Source organism: Ailuropoda melanoleuca, chromosome 2, assembly GCF_002007445.2.
Source record: "Ailuropoda melanoleuca isolate Jingjing chromosome 2, ASM200744v2, whole genome shotgun sequence".
In the NCBI taxonomy this organism is placed as follows: Eukaryota; Metazoa; Chordata; class Mammalia; order Carnivora; family Ursidae; genus Ailuropoda; species Ailuropoda melanoleuca.
Window position 1 is genome coordinate 35,456,951 of NC_048219.1, and position 25,378 is coordinate 35,482,328.

Below are 25,378 nucleotides of genomic sequence, written 5' to 3' on the forward strand. Positions count from 1 at the left end.
TTGTGCTTAGATCATGGCCTGGGGAGCAGCGTAGCAAAAGGAGAGACAAGGAGGCCTCTCCCAGAACACTCCTAAAGGCAGTGAGTGTTTCAGTTTCTCATCCTTGGGGACAGCTTTGGCATCCGACCCGTGATTCTTACCTCAGGCCAGAAAAGGGACCAAACTTCTCATTCCCAGTGGGATGTTGCAAAGAGGTGGGAGGTAATTTGAACTGAACCCAGATCAATTCTGTCCTACAAGTTGGACAAGAGGAGTGTGTGTGTGTGTGTGTGTGTGTGTGTGTATGTGTTAGATGAGTATATTTTCCTGTAGTTAGTTACCTGTTTTCAAGTAAGAGCTGTTTTTCATTCTCTCATCCCTGCTGACTCCCTTTCCTTGAAACCTGATTTCAATATGTGGCATTTTGCATTGAGGCTGTTTGCATCACGGTGTTGACGAGCAGTCTTCACTCACTCCTTTTGAAGTGGTGGATAGTTTGTCTGGTTTTCATTGCAATGTTTTCATTATTTTTGTCTCGTGTGCTTTTAAGTTTATTATTAAAATGTGTCCACAAGAAATATGATTTGTATTTCACATTAAAGACAAGCTTTAAACCTCAAGAGAATGTCAGCAAATCACTTAACTTGATCTTATTGCAAGATGAAAATATTTATTAGTTTGTTTATGAAACTCCCACAGTAGGAGTATGAATAATTGTAACCATGTTTACTTTCTTCCATCAGATTGTTGCTTAGGTAGGTCTGTGATCTACCAGCTGGTGTTATAAAACATCCTAGAAAGTTATGGTCTCTTGTCTACTTTGACATACGCCTGGGGAAACTGATATTTCTTGCATTAATCTCAATGTTAGACCCACAAATCTGAATCCCTTTATGAATACTCTGTGAGCATCTCAGGGAAAAAAGGGCAGTTGAGAGGACCGTCCAATGCACATGCAGAAATCACACTGAAGAAAATAAGTATTCGGACTATTTTGTAAAGCAATTACTATATTCATAATTATGAAAACTTACTTGCTTCATCTTTAAATATCTTGTGATCATTGACAGAATTTTGTCAAGATCCCTTATTTCACTTGTGTGGTGTGCGTGCGTGTGTGTGTGTGTGTGTGTTATAATCAGAAAGGCAACATATATATTTTTTCTAACTTGAAAACGTTGCATCCGAATTGGATTATACAGTCCCAGAATGAGTCTCTTTCAGTGGGGTAGCATTATGATATTACCCTCAGAGTCAGCAATCATTAAGCATCTAAACTGTGGTGGAAAATAAAAGATATGAAGTCCTTTTAGTCAGAAGATTTTTGGTTTCAGGGAGATAAGGCATGTGATGTTTCTCATCTTTCTATGGTCAGGTTAACATTTTAAATGCTAAATGAATGTTACAAGTGGAAATTTCTGCGGGAACTCAGAGGAGGAGACAATGGAAGTTCATTTGTTCTTTAAACAACAATTCACTGAGTGCTCGTCGCTGAGAATTCAGTGGTTCCTGTCCTCATAAAGCATACAGTCTAGGGTAGAAGAGAGATGCAAGAAAATAAGCATTTAGAAGATGATGTGGAATGTGCTTTTACCACTTTTTATCTAATAAAGAGACTTCAAAGTGTAGACAGCATTGAAGTCAAACCTTAAGATGTCACTTACATGAACAGAGGGCATTCCAAGCAGAAGAAAGATTCATAGTGTAGCAAGGTAATAAGGATTGGGAAGAACAGGATGCTAGCAATCAGGATAGCTGGGTGAGCTGCCTCTTTGCCTTTGTACTTATCTCGTGGATTTTTTAACGTCCTCACCAATAAAATGGGACGGTACTATTGTTAAATGAGCTTTTCCTCCCAAACTCCTATTCTTACGTAAAGACACGCTAAAACGATATTTGTAGAGACTCTTTGAGGAACATAAAGCAAGGTGCATATATTATCATTTATTCAATAAATATCGAGTGCCTTCTATGCATCTTCTCTTAAAACCATAGTTCTACGCATTATTAGAACAATTCTGGCATTTACCCGAGGACCAAGATTGGGGGCTTCTTCATGCTAGATATTTAAACACATTTGCTAAAATGACCCACGCTGGGTTGAATCAGAGTGGACCTCCTTAGCCTTCAGAACAATGAGCTTGGATCTCCTATTCATACCGTGAAAAAAATGTTTATGAGGGAAAGAGAAAGATGCCTAGTTTAAGAATTATGGAATACCAAAGATTCTTTGTTTTCACCAGAATTCAAGATGGTTCCCAGAATCCTCGGTTCTCCTTTCTGGAAAATCTACTCAGGTACCCATTCTTATTGCACCCTGCCCCGCCCCTTAGTGGTCCAGTAAAGGGAATTGGAGTAATTTAGATGAAACTCTTCATTGGCGTCTTTGTGGCAAGAATCACAGAGTGGAGATGGACTAATACGAGACGTTTTGGGGCTAAGATACTTTCTAAGGTTGGTATTGAGCCTCTCTCTGTCTAAGAAATATTTGCTGCAGGTGCCATATTGCCCTTTATTCCTCTCTGAACCAGATGGAAAGCTAATGCTTGGAATGAGATCACAGGATTAAGAGTTGCTGTTTTAGGAAGATGAGGCCAAACTGAAGGAGAGAGAGTCTGACTGAATGAGCCAGTGTGGAGTAAATGTGATGTGTACATAAAGGAGACTTAAACATCGATGTTCCTTTTATTGTAAAGAGTTGCCATAACCCAAATCAGTAAATCATTAGAGAATCCAGACAGACAAGTCAAATTTTAAAGGGCCTGGAAGAAGAGAAAGGTGTGTCCTTTTTCGGGGTCCTGAGACACAGGGACAGGGGAAGCTGTTTACTACACCCTGCTCAGAATCACATGGCATGTTCACCTCTGCATAGTACCCAGACTACAAGGCTTCTGCCGCCTCCTTTAAAAATTTCTTAAAATTTCTAATGGGAATACCTTGACCAGACAGATGCCAGTTTGGAAATGCCATATTTGGAAATTTGGTGGACACTGTTACAAAGGAAACCTCTCTTTGGAATTGCAAAGCAAATGCAAAAAAAAAAAAAATAGGGCTTTGAAGGGAGGCAGCACTGCACAGTGGGTAAGCATAAAAGCTCAGGGGTCAAACGGACCAGTGTTGGAACCCTGTCTCGACCACTGTTACCAGCTGTGTGAACACGCTACCTTGCTTTACTTCTCTGAGTCATAGGTTCCTCATCTATAAATTGGAGATCATAATCTCTACCTCAAGCGAATCGTATTATCTAGGGAGCAAATGAAATCATGTATTTGCAGTTTGCACAGTGTCTGGAAACAGAGTATGTACTCAAGTCATGCAAACAAGTAACTCACCCGTTTTTACCCAGGCTTTGAAAATTTCATGCTGTCCCTACTGCTTTCACCTGTCAACATTTTGTCCATTCCAAAACCAGCTCAAATATGATTTTCTACATGAAGACCCCTTAGCTCCACGCAGGCTGCCAGCACGTCACGCTCCTTGAAAAATCCCATAACCTTTCACCAGCACCTTGTTTTGCTAGTTAATGTACAAGTCTAGTCGCTCTCCCAGAATGAAACCTTTGAAAGGGAGGATCTATGACTTTCACTTTTCGTTACCTTACTGTGTCTCATGCAATGGATTTTATGTTCAAATATTGATTGAATAAATGAAAAGTACTCAAATTACACATCAATGTACACAAAAGGTATTCATCCCCTCCCTGACACTTGACAAGATCCTATTGCTTCAGAAAAATCTAGAGTGATAAATGTGTAATAGTTTAGGCAGGACTTCTTTATAAGGAATATCCAAGATGGGGAAGAACGATGGCCTTCCATCTAAAAAAAAATATAAGATTGTATGAGTAAAACTTTCATATAGAAGTCATGGTTTTTCTTAGTTTCTGCTATTCTAATCACTTCTCTATGTACATCGTGAAGGTAGAGACACGTGGTTTCTTAAAACAAACCCTCTCTCTGATACTGGCTTTCTTCATGGCTTTCATTAGTCACTTAACCCTGTGGCCTCCGTTTGGCCATCTGTATCATGGGGATAATCCTTGGCCACCTGTGTAGTTAAAATTAGGTAAAGGGGTGAAAGCATTTTGGAATATCCTGGTGTGTGGAGAAGACATTAAATTTCCATAAAAGCATTTGTATGTCATTATACATTATTACAATTACTATGCACGTTAAGCTGAAATATTGGGCTTTCAAAGATTTTCTGTTATCAGCACTTAAAATTTCAAACACAAGAAAGTATTTAATCACGACAGTTGTTTTATTCATGATAATTGAAAAAAAATCTTTGTTCTTCCCTTTGCTTTTTTAAGAGTTGTAAGTTTGGTGATTTAAAGGGTCTAACTACTTTTATTGGAATTATTTGGAGCAATCAGTGATATTTTAGAGTCGAGTTCATCTTGAAACTTAGGTGTCTGCCTAAAATCTTTGCTATTTTCAAAAACAAGGTAATGATCCTTAATTTAAGCATTTCATTTAATTTAATGCTTTACTTAGTGTAAAGCAAAGCAACTCTGTGCTTTAGGGACTTAGAAATGGGGAGGCGCCTACACTAGACACATTGCAAGGTGGAGGTTGAAAGTAATTAGCAAGTAAGCACTTACTGAGCTTCGACTAGAACCACAAAATTTGAGAATGGTGTCTGGAAATCTGGTCTAATCCATTTCCTGTATCAGCTAAGAATGTGCTTGACTGAAAGTAACAGAAGATCTGACTAAACAGGTCATATTTTTCTCATATAAAAACGAGTGTGTGATTCAGGGCTGTTATAGTCCAAGGATTGAGATTTTATCTCTTAGCCTTGCTTTAGTGGGTTGTGTTCATCCTCATGCTGTGACCTCCTGGTCACAATGTGGCTACTGCACACCTGCCTCACATCTGCATTCCAAGCAGAAAGCAAGGCCAGCTCATTCTGCCACCTTTTGTAGAATGTTACGCAGCATGGTCCGAACTATGTCACATGATCGCCTCTAGCTGCAAGAGAGGCTAGGAAGTCTAGATTATTTTAATGGAACACATTGCCACTCTGTATAAAATTTGAGCTTTATAAGTGGGTTAAGTAGGAGGGTATTCCTGTATTCCGCATTACTCTGCAGATGAGCGCTCAGCCAAGAGCAGAAGTCAAATCTCCCTTTCAGTGCCTCTTCCACTCGATCAGTAGGTCCTACCTTTCTCTCCCCACTGGAAGAAATAAGCTGTATTTACTTAAACAATTAATTTGTTTTCACATTTTTTATTAGTCTAAGACATAACATAACCATTTAGATCTTTTGATAAGCATGACATAACCCATGTTATCACACTGAGTTTTTTTTTTTTTTTTTAAAGATTTTTTATTTATTTATTAGACAGAGATAGAGACAGCCAAGCGAGAGAGGGAACACAAGCAGGGGGAGTGGGAGAGGAAGAAGCAGGCTCATAGCTGAGGAGCCTGACGTGGGGCTCGATCCCATAACGCCAGGATCACGCCCTGAGCTGAAGGCAGACGCTTAACCGCTGTGCCACCCAGGCGCCCCTATCACACTGAGTTTTTTAATAACAGCCATAAACAAATCACTTGACCTTTTTTTTGTTAGCCCGTGAATCCTTGCTACTGGTAATACAGGGTTTCTGTTAGACGCAAGTCACTTCAAAACACAATTTTTGAAGTCTGTGTGACTTTTTTGATATTAAAATTGACTTGCACACTCCCCTGACTGTCTGGGGATCCGTTTGTTTTTTCCACCAGTGTTTATCAAGCACTAGGGTGTGTACAAGGCACTCTACTAGTTGCCGAATAGAGTGAACAAGAGAAGCTGGGACTCTGGCCTCAGAGAGCTTACCTCCTGGTGGATGACGGGACAAGAAAGCCAGCAGTTGTGTTGCTGTGATAGGGGAAGCTCAGGGTGTTGTTGGGGACGAGGGCATCCTGCTGGAGAACTGCCGTGGCATTTTGGCATTGCGAAGAGTCCAAGCATGAGACTTAACCCCTCCTCTCCTGCAGCGTGCCTTCTGGTTGTCAGCATGCAAAACAAAGCAACGGCGACAGGTCGTGCTTTTCGATAACTAAGTACTGAGGAATTAAAGACGTACATGATGCCAGCATGAAGCTAAGCCACCCACTTCTTTAGGAGTCAAAAAACACATACACACGAAGGGAGTTTAGAAGTTCAATTGCCCCGGTACCGAAAATATACATAAGATATGCTGAAACAATAGCCATATAAACCAAAGATTTATTGTGCGGCTTTCAAAGAGTCATGCCAATTTCTGTTTGGAGAGGTAGTCAGAAGTTTATATGCTCTATAAACCTCTCTAAGTCCTCGTGATTCAAGCAGGGATCCTGCTCTTAGGGATGAAACATCTAAGGGTCTGCAGTTGACAATATCTCCCTGTTTGGCCAAGAAAAACATAGTGCCGAGAATTATGAGAATTAAGATCACCTTCCAGGAAGTGGAGGTCACCAGGAAAGGTTGGAGGAGTGGGGATTCATAGACAATAATAGGGGAGGAAGGAAAGAGAGGTAAAATAGGAAGGCAGCAGTTATCACTGGATGACAGGGCCCCTTAGAGCAGTAACTCTGGCTTTCTTCTTCGTACCGATGCTCTTCACCCTCATGCCTGGCCTAAGGCAAGCACTCAGCAAATATTTGTTGAATAAATGAATGACTGCATGGATTTGATTGAAGACACACAGCAAGTGAGGGAATAACAGGGAGTTATTTCCATCCCCTATGTGTAATATAACATAATATTCAAGTGCATGTGTTTGGTAGGATTTAGGGAGATGTGTTGCATGGTGAATAAATGCTCAATACATATTCACTTTGCCTTAATGAAGAGCTTCTCCCTTGCTAGGCATTAAGAGAAACAGCTCAAGATGATTTGATCCCCCTTGTGTGGAATATTTGCTGTAGTATTACAGACTTTTTGGTCAAAATTGAGGGCCCGCAAGAAGAAATATTCCCTTTATCGCCACCATACCCGTGGCACCTCTCCCTTGGCACGGGCCCCCTCTATCTAAGTGATAGGTGTGTTCAGCTTTCTCATATCGTATCTGCAAACTTCTTTGCCTCTTAGGAAAGCTTTTAACTTAGTTGTGGAAGCTGCCGGCGCTCCTTTCAAAGGAGCTGAATCTAATTTGTCTCTCCTGGTTTAGTGCAATTGAATCATCTCAGGGAAATGAGAAGCAATTAAGTACCTGTTGCTAACAAGGTGCTGAAATAATCTGCCAGCAGACGCAAGGTGTTTATTTATTATTGGAGTATGTCGTGTGAGAAAGCATTACGTTGTCATTCTACAATAAGAATTGCCAGATTTGATTTCCAGATGCAGGCATCAGAGACCTAACAAGTACCACCTTTGAGGAGCTTTGAAAGACAAGTACATAGGGCTTGTGAACGTTGGTCAAGGTTAGCTCAAGTGCTGGTGTCCAGCCCCGTGGGAAGCACTGTCGATGGGATTGGAAGGATCTGGATGGCGAAGAGGAAAGGCAGCTTTTTAGCAAAGGCCCTTTAAGTCCCAGTTCAGGAAATTATTAAATTCATTAGCCAGATACTTACAACCAGCTATTACTGCCCAGCCAAAGGAAAAAACAGTGCCAGCAAATGTTTTAAAACTACAACTAAACAAAAGTCAGGAAGCGTGTAATTAAAACTGTACCTTTATTGTATTGTAAAGAGTTTCACTATGACATGGAAAATATTTAAAGGAGAAGGCTGTTTAGCTAATTTGTCTGCAAGTGAACTGCTTAGTGGAAAACTATCCTAAATTAACTGTAAGGCCACCCACCGAGCGAACCTCATAAAAGGCCATGGCTGCTCAGCTTGGTTTTGTGTAACCGTTCAATAATTACTAGATAAATGCATAACTAAAAGCTCTATTACACTAATAATTTGTACTGAGATAGATGTGTGGGACCCCCTGCTGGGTTAATTTGTCATCCCCGCAGCAAACTTCTAAAGAGAGCTCTTCTGTAGGGGAATCATGCTAATATGTGGTCCCAAGGAGGACAGGTTAGAGCAGTAAGACCAATTGGCTCCTTAATCTCTTAAAAAGGCAAAATGCCCCCAGGGTGAGTGCCAGAGAGAAAATAGGGTGATTAACCACGTGGGCCTAGATTTAAACTCATCTTGACAAAAGAAACTGCTCTCCCTTGGAATTCCTTGCGCTTTTCTCTCTGTCTCTCTGTCTCTCCCTCCCTCTCTTCCTCTCTTCCTTGCCCCGCTCCCCCACAGTATACCCACATAGGCACACATGGTGACGGCAGGGTTCTGAGCAAGGTGTCTTTAAAATCCTCTCATTGATAAGACTTCCCGGTATGGCTTGTACTATAAATCACATAATCAGATAAATCCCTAGCCGTTCTTTCTTCTTGGTCTAGCTTAATATCATGTGGATTCCATGTTTGGACTCATTCTTTATTTTCCTCTTTTTGGAGTGGAATAAAAAAGTCAATATTGGACTTGTATCTCCTCTTTATATGGAATGTTTTCCTCTGTCACACACACACGCACACACACGCACACACAATTGCTGTTTTAAATATGAGGCTCACATTGTAGCTTCAGTGCAGGGTTTTCAACCTCCCCTATTGACAGAACCATAAATCATGTTAAAGTTAAGTGAATTACTGTAGCATGGAACTGTGGCTTTAACAATGTTTATGTAGTATCAGCTTATCATCCGTGTAGGCAAGGGGAGGGGTGAGCACTGATACTTGAAATGGGAATGGACGGCCCTATTAACATGGCCGCAGTATCACAGAGAATCACCCATTTCATGCCGCCTCCTTTGTATAGTTGAAATTAGTGTACTTAATCACACATAGAGAATGTTGTTTAAAATGTCTATTTCCAGAGTAAATTTACAGTTGTCCTGTGCCATTTCTTCATACGAAATGGTGGTTGCTTCCCCGTGCCCCCCCCCCAACACTTCCTTTTTCTGATGTGCAAAACACACGTGAGCAACATCAGAGTTGCCAGGTTCCAATACAATAATAAGGGACCTGTGAACAAAAACTTCTGAAGGGAAATAAACCGTTTGACCTCCAAGAAAGAATTCAGAGGGGAGCTGTGGAGCACAATGAAAAGTGTGAGGGCTGTGGGGTCAGCCAGCATAGAATTTGGGTCCCTGGCTGGCCGCCTGGGATCCGCATATGCTCGTGCGACTCACTTACCTTCTACCTGCCTTTGTTTTGCACCTGTACAAAACGTTAAAGCGTGAGGAGGCAGAGGAAGTGAAATGACTTCCAGAAAGAGCTGGGAACTGTCGTAAGTACGGTGACTGAATGTTCCCTACCTCTGCGACTACTCCTTTAATCCTGTACCTGCATTTGCTTTCTTTGACTGTGATTCTCTGCAGAGGGTTCTCATTTCCTTCATTCTTCCAGCCTCGTCCCCAGCTTACTCTTCCTACCTGCTCCTGTGGGTCTGGAAGGAGTTCCTGTTTCTCCTCTGAGGGAGGAGCTGCAGATCCCCAAAGGAGGACATGTGGTCTCAGGGAAGTGAGGCAGCCTGGTTACCCCATCCCACTGCTCTTGTCTGGTTGGGAGAACAGGGGAATCTGCCCAGTGGGGCAAGTAAATAGCTCCTCCCACGAAAGGCAGCCCTTTAGCCATGGTAGAGACTTCTCTTGGCTATGTCTTCATTCAGGCATGGCTCTTGCTAAAGTTAAGATGAGCACCTCTTTGGTTATCAAGAGTCTGTTGTTAATAAGAATCAATTCAGCAGGTAATCATTGAGCATTTACCATCTGCCAAGCACGGTGCGAGGCCCTAATGAACAAATCAGACGAGTCCTGCCCCCGTAGTCTAGCCAAACAGGTAGATAGGAAACTATTTATTATCATTATGCTGAGATTAATGAGAGGTGAACTCAAGAAAGGGATAATCCGGCACAGGTATTTAAAGTATTTGTGGGGGGTTGGATTTATGCCTGTCAGTTTGTGTGGGTCCCCTGCACTGGCCTGCGATATGAATTTAGAAAACCTTGGCATCCCTGAAGGATATCTCCAGATCTTTCCAAATCCCTCAGTTCCTGAACACTGTAATAAAAGTTATTGTTGCATAGCCAGTAATGAATGCTTTGAAGATATGTTCATATAGACTTTCAAGTGAAATATTCTTATGAGTGAAAGAAACCCAACCAAATTCCTTCACCATCCCTCTGCTCCTCCAAAAGAAAATCATGGATTGGTGCTTGTAACTAAAGGATAGGGGTTAATGGCTTCAGGTAGGGCTGGATCCAGATGCTCAGGTGATACCTTCAGAAATCTGCATGTCTTGTTCTCTCCCTCAGCTCTGCTGTCTTCTCTGTGAACTTCATTCTCAGGCTGAATCTCCTCAGACTGTTGCATTAATGATGTGGGCAGCTCCAGTCTTAATTCCTACCAATGTAACAGTCCCAAGGGAGAAAGAGAGTAGCTTTTTCACAGTACATCTGGGAAAGGTTCTACTCCTGGATGCTTATGGCTGTTCGATGTCCTGGTTTGGGTCCTTTGCTTGGGTCACTTTTGGAATAATCCTTATGTTTTAAAAGATAAAGGGTTTTCTCACTGATGTGGCCTGGGTTGCATACCTGCTTGCAGAGTCAGGGGGTAGGGTTGAGGCCACTCTAACTACATAGGCTGGGGCTGAGGGAAGGATAGGTACCCCCCAAAACCATGAGAGCTCTGTTTCCAGAGGGAATGGTGAAGAACTAACTGCTGGACAGCTCTACTAGCCATCCACTGCAGGAGATAAGAACAAAGCTGTCCTGAGCTTGGGGCAATGGGCTCAGCTTCCTCCCTAGCCAAAGTGACTTATTCCTGCGGTTAGGACTTGCAGAGCACAGGTAAATTCAGGCACTAGAAAGTGACTATTAGCCCATGCCATGGGCTTCCAGGGCCATGAAAACAGTTCAACTTTTGGTTCCCAGTTATCTCACATTGCCACATTATATTATATGATCCTGATTATTTCTCACGTATCTTAATTTATTCTGGAAAAAAAAACAATTCTAAGAATAGTAAATAACCCACAGTCTAATATACTGTCTAGCACATAGTTGATTCTCAACATGTACTTTTTAAATGAGCGAGCCCTGCTATGTAACTAGAATTAATTCTAATCCTGAGAAAATCTTTTTTTTTCTGTGCTATTTTATCCAATTTATAGATAAAGAAATGTGGGCTCAAAAATGTTAAGTGACTTTGCATGGATTAGGATAGGGAGTGATGATTTCAAACACAGAGGAGTTTAGCTCTAAAACCCAAACGTGACGTATGATTTCCATTTTGCAGTAGAGGAAGCCGGGAGGCTGACACACAGAGCTATTTGATATCCAGCCTGGGATAAAAGCTTGAATCCCTGACTTCAGACACTGGACTGACTCTTCTCGTACTTCCTCCCCTTGTGTGAAATCTACCACAGTAGGAATAAATCCTTCGATCCTATGGGGTGTATTCAGGAAGAAACTTGGAATTCTGGAGGATGCTTTGAAAGTGACCTCTGCTTTATAATCCTGTCTCTCAGAAATAGGGGCTTAAACCACACCATAATTCTGACGATTTGGTGGGCGAAATGCTGCCAATCAGCCCGCACTTTTATGTTTATCATGGGTTTGGTTGTTGTTTATTTGCTTGTTTTTTGCCTTTTCTTTTTTTTCATGTTGGCAAACACTCACAAACTACCAGTAATTCTCTGAGAGGCTGGAGCATCTCCACGGACTTGACTTTGGAAATTTTCTATTGCAGGACTGCAGTCTGTAATTCCAGTACACTTCCAACAGGTTGTTAGAGGACTCCCTGTCTATTTCTGTTGACCTCTGTGATCACCCAGTCTGTAGGTTTGTTTTTTTCTCAAGTGTTTTGCCATGTTTCTTACTCTTCGTCTCTTATTTCTCAGCATTGCTTGCAGATAACATAGAAGCTCAGGTTCCCTTCGTGGAACGGGATTCTTGTCCACTTTGCTTATGAAACAGTCCCTCTTCATATTTTCAATAATCATTGCTACTGTGTGGCATTTGAACGTATTTCACATTAACCATCATGGCGGCCAAAGCAAGTAGTGTGCAGATGTGGCATATTCAGAGAGGCGGTCCTGTCAGGATCTGAAGGCAGGAAGCTCTATCTTACAGAGCTTGAACAAGCACACTCAGGGATTTAAAACTCTAAAAATTACAGCCTTCCCAAAGCCAGGATGTCTTAGAGACTGTGTCCAGAAATACTCTATAACTTAATATCTCTGAAACATTTAAAAAATAATTTCTTTTAAAGGGCACGTGCTCCCTTGTTTCAGAAATTTTAGATTTCAGTGTTATTACTATGGATCAGTTGTACTGAGTATTTGTAACTGTAATCCCAGAGACAGAGTTCCGCTGGAATGCAAAGCTAAGGGAGCATAAACGATTGAGTACAAACTACATTTTGCAGAGGAGAGAACTAGAAGAGAAAGAAGTCACCTGTGTTTATAAGCCAAGTAGTGGCAGAAACAAAACTAAAAGTCCCTTAATCTAGTTAGAAATTAAAATACTAATAATAATAATGAGAGAATTTTCCTTGAAAGTACTCCAGATCTTCTTTAAAAACTTTTTTTTTTTTTACCACTAACATGTATTAGAGCTCCGATAAGCAACTCCCAAAAACTGACATGGTGGGCCTTTCAAGGGAATGATAGAAATCATATCATATCTGGGTTTGGGGGAGGAGGGCCAAGAGAAGACATGCACAGATTCTGGTTAGGTTGGAAGCATGCCTGGGTAGCAGGGGTCTATATGGTAAAGGGGGAGGTCAGTATGGACACTCAAGGACTGTAGATCTAAGTGAAAAAAAGAGTCTAGAGGGAGACAGCTCCCTAGTTCTAAGTTTCTACATTGTCAGAGTTAGAGATTTAAGCAAAGGTACGGGTTCAAAGTGTATTTGGTCAAAAACAATCTTTATAGGTCATTGTATCTATGACCATTAGATCATAGTTGTTGTTCCTGTTGCTTTGTTTTGCATTTTGTTGTTCAGGGATTTTTTTTCAAGACCCTCTTGTCATGTCCATACTGATAGTACCTACTCTTTCATCAATATTTATGTATTTATTTGTCCTAGTGACAGATAAGTAGCAGGTCCCTCATACTCTTACTTAATATTCCTTTCCCCTTGTGTATTCTATAATCCAAACAGGTCTTAGCAAATAGGAACTAATTTCAATTTATTCATCTCCCATCCTCATCCTTACCTTTGATAGTATTACCAATAAAAAAAAGTTATTTATGGATCACTTACCCACATAGTCAGGAACTACACCCTGTGTCTTATATACTTTGTTTCATTGGATCCCAACAACAAATCTATGAAGTATTATTAGCTCCACTGTACAGATGGCAAAACTGAGTCATAGAGAAGCTCAGAAACTTACAGCATAGCTGGTAAGTGAAAGACCTAGAATTTAAATCTATACCTATCAGACTCTAAAGCCCACAGTCCTCATATTATACCTCTACTTTTTTGGACTCATATGTTTAACTTGAAATTATACACACACAGGTGTGGGAAACCAGCACAGACCAAAGCAGGTTAAATAATGGTGAAGAGGGACAATCAAAGAGCAGTAATGGCAGGTGGGAGGAGGAGTGGGTGAAGGTAGTCCAAAGGTACAAAGAGAAAACAGAGTGACAATGGATAGTTAGTGGAAATATAGAAGGCAAGCAGATTGCTCTGAAAGCTTCCAAAAGGTGAGGTTTCAGCAGAAAGACGGACCAGGACAAGGATGGGGTTTAGTAGGGAAAAGGTGGAAGGAGCAGGGATTATCAGGTGCTCAACTCATGGCAGGTGTCTGGAGGGTGAACAGGAATTATGTGGGTCTCCACCAGGGGCCAGCGATCTATGGCCCACAAGTCAAATCCAGTCCTCTGCCTGTTTTTGAAAATAAAATGTTATCGGAACATGGCCACACTCATTAGTTTGTGTAATATCTGTGGCTGCTTCTGCCCCATAGCAGCAGAGTCGAATAATTGCTGCAGAGACCGTGCAACCTGCAAAGCCTAATCTCCTTGCTCTCTGGCCCTTATAGAAAATGTTTGCCAACCCGGGTCTAGATTCTAAACCCCAGGGCCTCAGCGCAAGAAGAGTCTTTCAGTAGCTAAAATTGATCTAAATAAAAATTTTAAAAGGCCTTGCCCTCCCCCCTTCCCCCTTTTTGTCTGTTTTTCCAGAAGACATTGGACTTTGATCTCCAACCTGAGGATCCCCTTAATTCAAATGGAATAGAATATACCAACCGTCTTGGAAATGTAGTGTAGCTAAAAGTTACTTCGGTAGCAGTGATATAAAAATACTAAGTGCTTTACCAGGTATCATGCAATGTCAGATATGTTTCTCTCATATGACATCCGGGTCTTTCACGTGCATCTCGGTGATGTTGAAGATAGGTGCTGTATGTTTTGAAAACCTTGGCTTGCCTCAAGTCAAAGGTTAGTTATTTAGAAAAGGCTCCCCTTCCTCAAGGTTTAAAAACCATTGCCAATTCCGCTTTCCCTGTGTCTCTGTTAAAATAAATTTCCATAATTCCAAACGCCTGGGCTTCGATAAGTGGCAGGTCTGACTCACGTATGATTTATAAATTATCGCTGTGGACCATTAAGCTAGGTGTCTCAGCTTTAGGTAAGCTACCATGGTGTCATATACGGTGGTTTTGAATTTCTGAAGAAGCCGAGGACATAGTAGTCAACAACCCAAATAATTCAAGTTCCATTTGCCTCTTGTGGAAGGCTTTTTTTTTTTCCTTATACAGTTTTTTTTTTTCTTCCACTTGCTTCTTCTTTTAGAGTTCTGCCTTATTAAAATCTTTACTTCTAAATATGAGTAGTCAGGAGTTCTTAATGGCACCCATTGCTCTATGGAAATGGTTATTTTTGTCTAAAGAACATCTTACCGCTGAAGAGAGGAGTGGCTTTTTCTGGTAACGGTGCTAAAACAGATACAGTTTGGAGTCTCACCTGTTGCCACTGACTTAGGGTTGATTAATGGTAAGACTGTGAAGTTTTACAAATGCCAAGGCTTGGGAATGATCAGTCTTCCTGTGAGGGTAGACGGCTGTGTGTCACGCTGTCTTAGGAGCACACTGCACCTGAAGGGGGATTAGGTTTTCTTATTTGCGCTGCACTCTCGACGGCTTTTCTTTGGAGCCTCCCATACAAGAGACTCTAGGATTGCCAGAAAGCCAACGCTAACATGAAAAGAACCCAAGTCTCTGTCCAGTCTCTGAGAATCTGTGATGGTTCGTGGACAAGGAATAAAGCAATTAAGGCAATGTCAGGTTAAATACAAGAACATATTTCAACCCATAAATTTTGGTTTGAGGAAAAATGAGGGAAGGTTATTAGAATTCTGGGAGGTTGAGTTAGGGCAAAACTGCTAAAAATGGTAAGGAGGGATTACTTTCCTCTCTCTTTTTCTTTCCCAAGATTAATAAAAGAATGAAGTATGAGTTTCCAAACCTATCTGGCTATGCCTCCCCGATACCATCTTTTTTGAGCTAGAATATATGTCTATAAGGCCTCCTCCCTATGGAGGACTCAGACCAAGAGTCACTTGGATCAGATAAGTCTCCCCAAACACACGATAATACAGTAATGACCTTGACCTTCTCCTTCCCTAGTCCTCATTTTGCTTTAAAGGAGAAAGCATTTTTAAGTCAAAAATATATATATATTGTATTGAATTTTTAGCTTTTTCTCTTTCAAACTAAAACTGAGAGAATCTTTTTAAAGAAGCGGGGTGAGGGGTGGGGGTGGAGTACAAACAAGTAAACCAACCTGCCTGACCTGCTTTCTTCTTTTTAAGTATCCAGTAATATGATCATTTTGTAATCAATAACTGAGCTCTACACCCTTTGGGAAATTCTGGCTCCCTGTTTCTTGAATTGTGGCTACTTTGTTCAGAATGTGTAGGCAGTGCCGTTCTAGCCAGAGAAACCAGATCAAATTTCCTTCCTTCTTATTTGTAGTGTTTGTGAAAAGCCCAGCAGTTGTTTTAAATAAGTCTGGCCTCTGGTGAAAGTTTAAGCTGGTAGTGAGATCCATCCAGAGCGGAGTGTTTCTGACACTCTGCTGCTCCTGGCCTAGGGTACTAAGAGTATTAGGCCCCCGAAGCAGCCAATTTTGTAGTGCCTTTTAATACACAAAATTGTATTAACATCAACAAGGATACAGATGGATGCACTGCAATAAACTGTAACCACTTGAGAAAAGCCTTTATTGACTCTCAAGTAAATAATGCACATTTTAAAGAATCTAAATATGCATTTACATAATGTGCTATAATTTTTTATTGTGTCAACTACTCACACACACACACACATCCATAAGAGATGTTTTTCTCTGTCAAAAATTTGGACTGAGACCATTCTTTGTGCATTGCATTAGCACCACACCAGATTCGTGATGGTAGAATTCTCAAATGGTAGTTTCTCTTCTGTGGGGCCCCTGATCTGAAGGTCCCGACGTACGTGGAAGGAATTTTGCAGGTTGAGTGAGTGATTGATTTAACCCCGCCAACACTTTCTAAAATGATTTGGGACTACTTCGACAAAAAACTTAGGCACGCTGAAAACGTCTCATTCAAGATAAAAGAGAGAAAACAAGAAATAGGAAAGAAGAAAATCCAACTTTAGATGTTGCCGAAGCCTGAGCTTTAGAGAACGGAAGAACGTGGGTCTCGTCCAATGAAAGAGTAATACTGGCAGTTTGTCTAGAGAAATAGCATGTATTTAATAATACTTAACAGGACTGTGTAATGTCTGTAACACGACTGTTTTCTCTTTGAAGAAATTAAAGCTCAGGATCTTGAATGATTTATATACCCAGTTCCACAATGAACTCATGGCTGAACCAGAAAGTCCAAGGCATGAGAAAGTAAGGGTTGTGAGGGATAACCCTTTAAAATGCAGGCTCAGCAATGGCCTAAATTGAAACTACAAGCTAAATGATTTCCTGGTGCTAATTAAGAATTAATTGGTCCTTATAAGTCAGTCATTGCAGAATTAATTTCATATAGTACCATGTGCTCTTAGGTTTGTGTTAAACTCTGTGCCACATGGAAAAGGTGAATTGTTTCAGTAAAATATAATAAAGAAACTAAGGTCTAAATTTAAGTTGCTAATGGTGTTCTTTTACATATTAAACAGTAACAACAAAGAGGGCTAGGGTGTTTTTGAGCAATTAAAGGAGGGATTCCAAGATCCGTTGAATAATTCCCTCTATCAACTTTCTTTAACTTTTATCTGCCCGATCTTTACTCAAGTGAATATTTTTCCTTGGGCAGCTTTCTCTGTTGGCCACCACAATTTTTCATAACCGAACAATCATTTATCACTTTCCATGGAGCACCGGAAGCACTGTCACTTTATCATTAAGGTCTGCTTGCTGGGGACTCTTGACAGTGGAGTTCCCACCTTTGTGTTTGACATGGTGCAGAAGTTGAGTGTATCATTTTGTTATGCTTCATACATTCCCAGCCTTGTTTGGGAAATGCCACATTCCATCCCTGACTAGAAACTATTTGGTCAAATGCAGGGTGTGGGGTCAAATTTTCTTGCTACCCGCAAAGCCAACCATACCATATTAGATGAACTAAACTCCTTTGGTCCTTTAAAGCACAATTTGCAAAGTAAGAGATGACCAGACCCATTTAACTTCTTAGCTTGTGGGTTTTAACTCAGAGACAATAACAGATCCCTAAACTCTCTGGCTTTGTGCCAGGTGGGAAAAAACCAAAGTTTTAAATCTATCTGTATGCTTCTTGATTTCTGTACCACTCTTCTATTCAATCGATCGTTGTACATTCAACTAATATTTATCGAGTACCAAACACTGTTCTGGGGATATGAAAGGGAACAATTAAATAGATGGAAAAGCAATTTTCTAAGCTGGGAAAGATTGGAAGAAGAGCAAGTATAAAGGATGGAAGACGAATAGAATTCTAGTTTCATTAGGCTGTGTTCAAGATGCCCTCAGTTGTATGATTGAAGATAAAATTTTGTCTCTGTTGACCCACTGTTGTATCCCATGCCCAGCGTAGAAGCCTGTCAATGTGTGTTGGATAGATTAAAGGTTGTGTGAATGAAGGGATCCCATCAGATCATCTGCAAGACATGGACTAGATTATCGCTTCCACTCCAAACCCACATTTTCACTCTTTAAAATCTACAGATGCTGTTCTGAACCTCAGAGTCCTCGCCATTTTAATTATTAGTCAGTGCCTCAATACTAAAGACATCCCAGCAGGGATCAAAGAACCCGTGCTCAGTGATGAGTGGGGATGTATTATTTGTACAGTCCTCAGCCATGCTTATGGGGTAGTGGTAGAAAGCGTGGCCTGCCTCTCTTGCTTAGTTTGCTCTACAGTTTTATGAGTCACTCTCGGTATTAGGAAAGTCTTACTCTCTGAAAACTGGGCCGTTCCTTTGTTTGGTCTTTGCAGGGATACCCTGAGTTTGAAGTCTCAACTGCAAAGAGTAAGGCAAGATAAATATTCTCACCTGGTTTTATTAGAGAGCTGTTTCTCCGGCCCTCGTTGAGAAGTGAGAGCTGCTACCTTGGCGTTACTCGCTTTGAGCATTCCCTACCCTTCCCATATGCTGCTCTTCTTCTCCAGCAGATTTTATCAACCATCCTTCCAATTCAAGGGCAGAAGTTCTCTCAGAAGCATTATCAAGCGGCTCACATAAGTTTTTTAATCTAATGTAATCTTCTTTTACAAATAAACTTTAGCAGGGCTCAAATAAAAAGGAGTAATAGTTGTCTGAGTTTCTTTTATCAATTTTTATGGGCAGAAGGCCCATAGTTGAGCAGGGGTCACTGCCTACTCAGACTGTGGGTTCCCCTGCTCTAACATTTATGCATTTCTGAGTTTGGCTTTGAAATGGCCAAAAAAAAAAAAAAAAAAAAAACTTCGTAAACCTTCCATGTAAAGTGAGGCACCCAAATTGCACAGGTTCATTAAGTGATCATTTACTACATACTTCGAAAAAATTTCATTCTGTATTAGTCCCTAGAAATTTCCTTGAAAGGGGTATAAGAGCTTTAACAATGAATTATTGTCTATGGGTTAGCTCAGCATGAAAGAGGATCCATATGTGCAAACTAGAATTTGTCATATGTAATGTCAGTTAAATCAGGTCTAATCTACCAAATACATTTTTTATTGCTTGCTTCATTAAAAAGGCTCTTAAGGTAATGAATAATCTTCAGCTTCACCAAGGATTATTAATGCCTTTATAACTCATGTCCACTGAAAATGGAAAGGCAGCCTGAAACCCTACCCTAATCTAACCTCCATGTTTGTCTTAGAGCCTTAAGGAAGAAAATCTATCAGACCTATCCAGTATTAAATTCAGCCGCGTGAACAGTGCTGTGAGTTGGGTCAGGAAAGAAAGGAAGAAGGAGTTTGAATCGGGCTCAGACGCTGTGGCAAAGCGGGCCTTTCTCTTCATGCTCTGACGTTTTCTTTTCCTACAGCAAGCCCGCACGCAACACCGTCGACTCTTCATTTCCCGACATCGCCCATCATCCAGCAGCCCGGGCCTTACTTCTCTCACCCAGCCATCCGCTATCACCCTCAGGAGACGCTGAAAGAGTTTGTCCAACTTGTCTGCCCTGATGCTGGTCAGCAGGCTGGACAGGTGGGGTTCCTCAATGTAAGGAGACCTTTTTTTTTTTTCCGATTTCTTTAGAAATATTAACCGAATGTAAAAATAACAAGGGGAGACCTTCTGACCATGTGACACAGTGCTCTAATGTTGTGCTGACGGACTGCAGGCAAATGTCATATTTATTCTAGATTGTGGGAAAGTTAACTTGCTCTAAGAGTGATTGGCCAGGGTTTAAAAAGTGTTTGTGTTAAGTTCGCAACTGTCAAGTTTATGGATATAAATCATCTCAAGGGTGAACCATATAACCTTCTAAAGTCTGTGGGCGGATAATTCCACCTCATGCACACTAACCCTCGGGCTCACGCAGTTAACAAAATAGAAAGACCAAATAATTTTAAATAATGATTTGGGGTGGTAGGGAGAGGTAGGGGGATGAGGGGGGCACAGATGTTTCAGATCAACTAAGTTGATATTTTTTAAAAATACAGTCTTCTAACACTTTAGATCAAGTTGACCAGCACTTGAACTCAAGATGCTAGAAGTACAGTTTATTATGCTTTGTTATTTCTGCGAGTAGTTATCTTTCCCACTTATCTTCGTATAAAGCTAAACAGTATTCAACAGCTTCAAATGAATGTTTTCATTGTTTCACTAGTAAGCCAAATAATCACAACTTGAGACAATATTCCAAATGTAAAAGTGATTTTTAAAAATCACAAATTTTATTTAAAAGTTGAACCCAGTGTTTACAGCTGGATAGCCGTATCCCAAGGCCACTAATTATAATAATGAATAGTAAATAACAACCAGCATAAAGCCAAATGTGATCTTCTTTTTCTCCTAATAGCTCCACGCGAAGCCACAGATCAGCTGTCATTATGACTGCCTAATTTAGAATATTATATCACACGGCCCTGTCCCTGATTTTTCTTCCCTTGCAGAAATACCTGATTCTGCATATCTGAGACAGAACAGGCAGCTTTGACTAATGTCTGGTGATGTGTTAGCAGATACATTTCTGTCTAGACAACAAATCAATATGGGGCCTTTTTTCTTTTTGCTTGTGTATTCATTTGCTTGGCTTATTCTAAAGCATTCACTTATGGACTTTTAGCCCACTCAGAAATAACACACGGGCGGGTTTGCTGGTAAGAAAGCACAGCATTCTGATTGTCAGACGAGATAGTCTTTGAGGAACAACACTAAGTAGATGGGAGAATGTGGATGAGGGGCTGTCTGAGGCTGCCTCTGCAGAATTATTAAGCTTAAACTTAAAAGCCTGGGACAACTGGTTCTCCTTCACCTGAATTTTGATTCGGGACGACAGCCTAAATACCAGCTGTGATTATTGGTCGCATACAGTGTCACTAAAGTCTGGAGTCAGAAAGGCCACATGGGAGAGACCATGAAAGATCTGAAGTGATCCCCAGCATCAAGCATCTGACTTTTAAATCTCTAACTTTTTTAAAAATAGTCCTGACATTATCCCATATAACTGTCAAACTCCCGGTTTTGCATTTTGATCCAAATTTTATAGGGTTTAAGGCAGGTCTCTTCATGGGACTGTTTTGAAAAACTTGAAAATAAAATGGGTTTTATTGCTTTCTTCAGAGGGGAACTTTCTTTTGTCAAAGAGCTGTTATTTGGTTGTTCTAACATCAGGCAGCCAAATAAATATGACTGTTATGGCATATGCTTATATAATTTAAATCAAAATTAGAAGTGATATTTTTCCCTAGCAGAATTTTGACAGCTCAATTCTAAAGTTTCTGTGCCTGATGTTATACAATATGTGAAAGAAATTTTTTATGTTCACTTAACATATTTATTAAATGTTATATAATATCAACTTTGAGGGGTGAAAATAAAATATTATTTTTAATTTCAAATGCGTATTTGGGAAACTTCATTATATCTGTATAAGTAACAGTATGGAATCATTCCACAGCCTATATATCAGATAAATAATAATCATGAGAATGATGATGAAGGTAGCAGTTAATACGGAAGTGAAACATGCCAAGCAAATTTGGCAGGTCGTTTTAGGGAAGCAGGATGTAGAGAAGGTCAAAGTAATTCAAGAGATAAGTTTAGGATACATTGAGCATGTGTGCCTAATGGGACGATTTTGTGAAATGCTTTCAGAACAACCCAACAGTTTTTTTTATCTCTATGCTCTGAAGAAAGAATTCAAGCAGCTAGAATACTTCATAATTTTACATAAGGGATAACTAATGCGTCTTCTGTTTTTAGAAGCAGCTAATGGTTGCTCTCTGTTTCTTCTTTTCCTTCTGCATGTTTTGTTTTGCTCCCACCCTCACAGCCCAACGGGAGTAGCCAAGGCAAAGTGCACAACCCATTCCTTCCCACCCCAATGTTGCCACCGCCGCCGCCACCACCGATGGCCAGGCCTGTGCCTCTGCCGGTACCAGACACAAAGCCTCCAACCACATCAACAGAAGGAGGTGCAGCCTCCCCCACCTCACCAAGTAAGTATGGCTGACACAAGGCGCCGGTCACTTACCAAGCTCTGTTGACTTGAATCCTCGTTTCAGTTTGGTCCCTAACTGCATAGGCTCCAGCGAGAGGCCCAGATCCCCAGTGAGGGTGCTGTAGCATGAGTTTGCAGAGCCAAGACCAGATCGCAGTGAATATCACTCTCGGGTGCCATCAGCTACACCAGATATGGAAAGGACTGGGGGTTTGGGTGGATGAAGTGGTGCGACTCCCTGCCCCAGACTGAAATCAAGATGTGACTATGAAATTGTGTGGATCATTTGAGTGGCTTTGAATGCTGTCCTCATGATTATCAAACAGCATCTACTTGCATGAATTCCTATTAGCAACAAGTTCCTTTTACTTTTGTATAGCCCTGCTGTAACTGACAGTCCAAGAGAAATGCACTTGGTGAGCTATAAAGGCTGTGCACCTCATACATCAAATAGGTTAAAAAAAAAAAAAAGTTTAAATCAAAGTAACTCACCAAGAGTAAGAGGCTGGCAGAAGATCAGAGGTGGTAACCATGGTAGTTGCATGGCCAGGTGTGGTGGGGGGGAGGAGATAGAAAGTATAATTGGATGGAAAGAGAAAAGAACTCGTGGCTCTTCTCTGAATAGTATGGGCACATGTGATCAGACGATAGGAGATTTCCAAACTTTTTTAGATGATAGGAATGATGACTTGCAGAATTAGAGGGATAGTTCCCGATATTTCAGAGATGACAAGGGAATAGAAGTAGCTCAAACACACAAATTTGACTTTTATTAGTACCTGGAACGATGTCAAAAAGAGTGATGGCCAGAGGCAGAGTTCTGAGGTGATGGATGGATGACCTAACCTTGACAGAGGGTATGAGAAGCACCTCCCTGGAGCTTTACTGAGGGATCAAAGTGTAGGGAAGGTTAGGAACTGTGGCAGTAATCCTAAGGAGAGCAGGTCTCCAAGGAGTTCTTCAAAAGTGAGACTGAAGGCAAGGAATCTGAGGAAAAGATTAGAGTAAACCAGGGAAGAAGTGTTAAGATCAAGAACTTGAACAGCAATTACAGAAGTTGAATGGAGGAGAGCACGAGAAGAGATATTTTGCAGACATAAGCTTTGGGATTGTACAGTCATTTCAATGACTATAATGAAGGATGATTCTAGACCTCTTAGGTTCCTTACTTTCAGTTTAGGGGACATGATGGTATTGGGTACAGGAGGGAGAGAGCCAAAGAGGAAAAATAAGCCTCTGTTGACACTGTGTTCATTGGATTTAATCCTGGGGACACTAAATCCAAAATGTCTGGAGTTCCTCATGGACATGGCTCTGAGGGTGAACTTCGGTATATCTAGTGTTTATTCATTTTGATAACACATGCGGAAGTGAGTGGCATTGTACTTGGATTCTGGTATTACAACAAAAAGATTGAGGGTCCATGGGCAATTTTGTGGGGACCTACTTCTCTTGATAAGAGGTGGTTCAACACTTTTCAACAAAGGAGAAAACCCTGAGTGTCCAGTGACATAGGAAACAAACAAGGCTTGGTCTGCGGATCTTGGAAGCTCAGCTTGGAAAAGAAGCTTCTGAGAAACAGAGGCTCATAGGTGCGTCCTGCTTATTGTGTATTAATGTAATATCTTTGAACAAGTTAGAGAAATCACCATCCCCAAATTCTGTTTCAATCTGGTCACTGAGGATATTGGCCTACAGATTGGTAGTCACATAATTCTTATGCCCTGTACATGCCTCCATGTACCACTTTTCTGTTCATCTCCCTATCTGTGCAGGACAATGCACAGTTCTTTAAAAGCCTTGTGGTAATACCCTCCCTATCCCATTTAAACACATCGTTCCCTCCACTATCAGTGTCTCCTGCATTCATAGTAAATTTTCCAGTAACGGGGATGGGGCCCCTCTGAGGCACCATGGAAGACTAGGGATACCCTGTGCAGTTATTGAAGACTGAAAGATAAGGACTCAGATCCCCACCTTTCACCTTACTAGCTGTGTTTCCCGTCAAGTCAGGTTCTTCATTTGTAGAATGTGGGTGATGATGCCTGCCTGGCAGGGTTGTATGAAATCAGCCATGGTAAGCACCACCACCCAATAAATTGGAACATTTTATTATCTGACAAAACTCTGACCTATTAGAGTCACCAGGCTTGGGTAATGATGAAATAGGTCTGTAGGACACGTACAGCTACTCAGCCCCTAATCAGGTTGGTGCCTTTGGGTCCATACTTCTGGATTCCACGCCATGGATTTTATCAAATGCCTTGTATGAGAAGGTATCTGTCATCCTGTCATGGCCAGACTCAAGCGTTCCTTCAGCATTATGGGGAGAAGTTTGGAGGGGGTTCTGGCAGATCCAATTCATGTGGTTGCATGTCCATTAGAACAGGGTTTGAAGATTTTGAGGAAAAGGAGAATATCAGGAGAGAAAGGCCCAGAAGTTTGACACAGGTAATTTGATACTTTTTTTTTTTTAAGATTTTATTTATTTGAGAGAGAGAGAGCACACTTATGAGCTAGCACAAGCTAGAAGGGCAGAGGGAGAAGCAGACTCTGTGATGAGCGGGGTGCAGGGCTAAATCCAAGGATCCTCAAATCATGACCTGAGCCCAANGTTGCATGTCCATTAGAACAGGGTTTGAAGATTTTGAGGAAAAGGAGAATATCAGGAGAGAAAGGCCCAGAAGTTTGACACAGGTAATTTGATACTTTTTTTTTTTTAAGATTTTATTTATTTGAGAGAGAGAGAGCACACTTATGAGCTAGCACAAGCTAGAAGGGCAGAGGGAGAAGCAGACTCTGTGATGAGCGGGGTGCAGGGCTAAATCCAAGGATCCTCAAATCATGACCTGAGCCCAAGGCAGACGCTTAACTGACTGAGCCACCCAGCCGCCCCTGATACTTACTTTTGAACCATATGATTCTAGGAATGTTGGCAAAACGAAATGTTCTTCTAGTGGCATAGAAATGCTTTTATCATCATAAAGTCTAGCCCTTGTTTCTGGGCTCTTTGGGGTCTGCTGAATTCACAATAATGTGTTGTTTCACAGCAATATCTTGCCTTACCATCTTCTCCTTTATTAATAAGACAGTGGTAGGCTGCAGGACCTGTGATCTATAGCATAGGAGAAGCCTTTCAAGTTAAAAATCTCAAAGCCCACTGGTCCACACTGGAAAGAGATTTAACCACCCCACGCCCCTCCCCACCACAAAATCCTTTTCCATGCCCTGATTTCTGAACCAATTGATAAATAAAATACAAGCAAAAATCATATTGGAAGACCAGACTATCACTTCTTTTTTTAATTTTTTT

General features: G+C 41.0%; 1 protein-coding gene across 6 annotated transcripts in view; it reads left to right on the forward strand.

The window, feature by feature from the left end:
- The window catches only part of NFIA (nuclear factor I A), a 586,444-nt gene that overhangs the window by 497,773 nt on the left and 63,293 nt on the right, over positions 1-25,378 (forward strand). For 3 of the 6 annotated variants that reach the window (XM_034653513.1, XM_034653519.1, XM_034653528.1), the window contains exons 8-10: positions 2,223-2,276; positions 19,441-19,619; positions 21,898-22,063. In XM_034653513.1, the coding sequence (XP_034509404.1) occupies positions 2,223-2,276; positions 19,441-19,619; positions 21,898-22,063 (399 nt within the window). The remainder of the gene's footprint in view (positions 1-2,222; positions 2,277-19,440; positions 19,620-21,897; positions 22,064-25,378) is intronic. The other 3 variants (XM_034653520.1, XM_034653525.1, XM_034653517.1) reach the window with 2 other exon arrangements.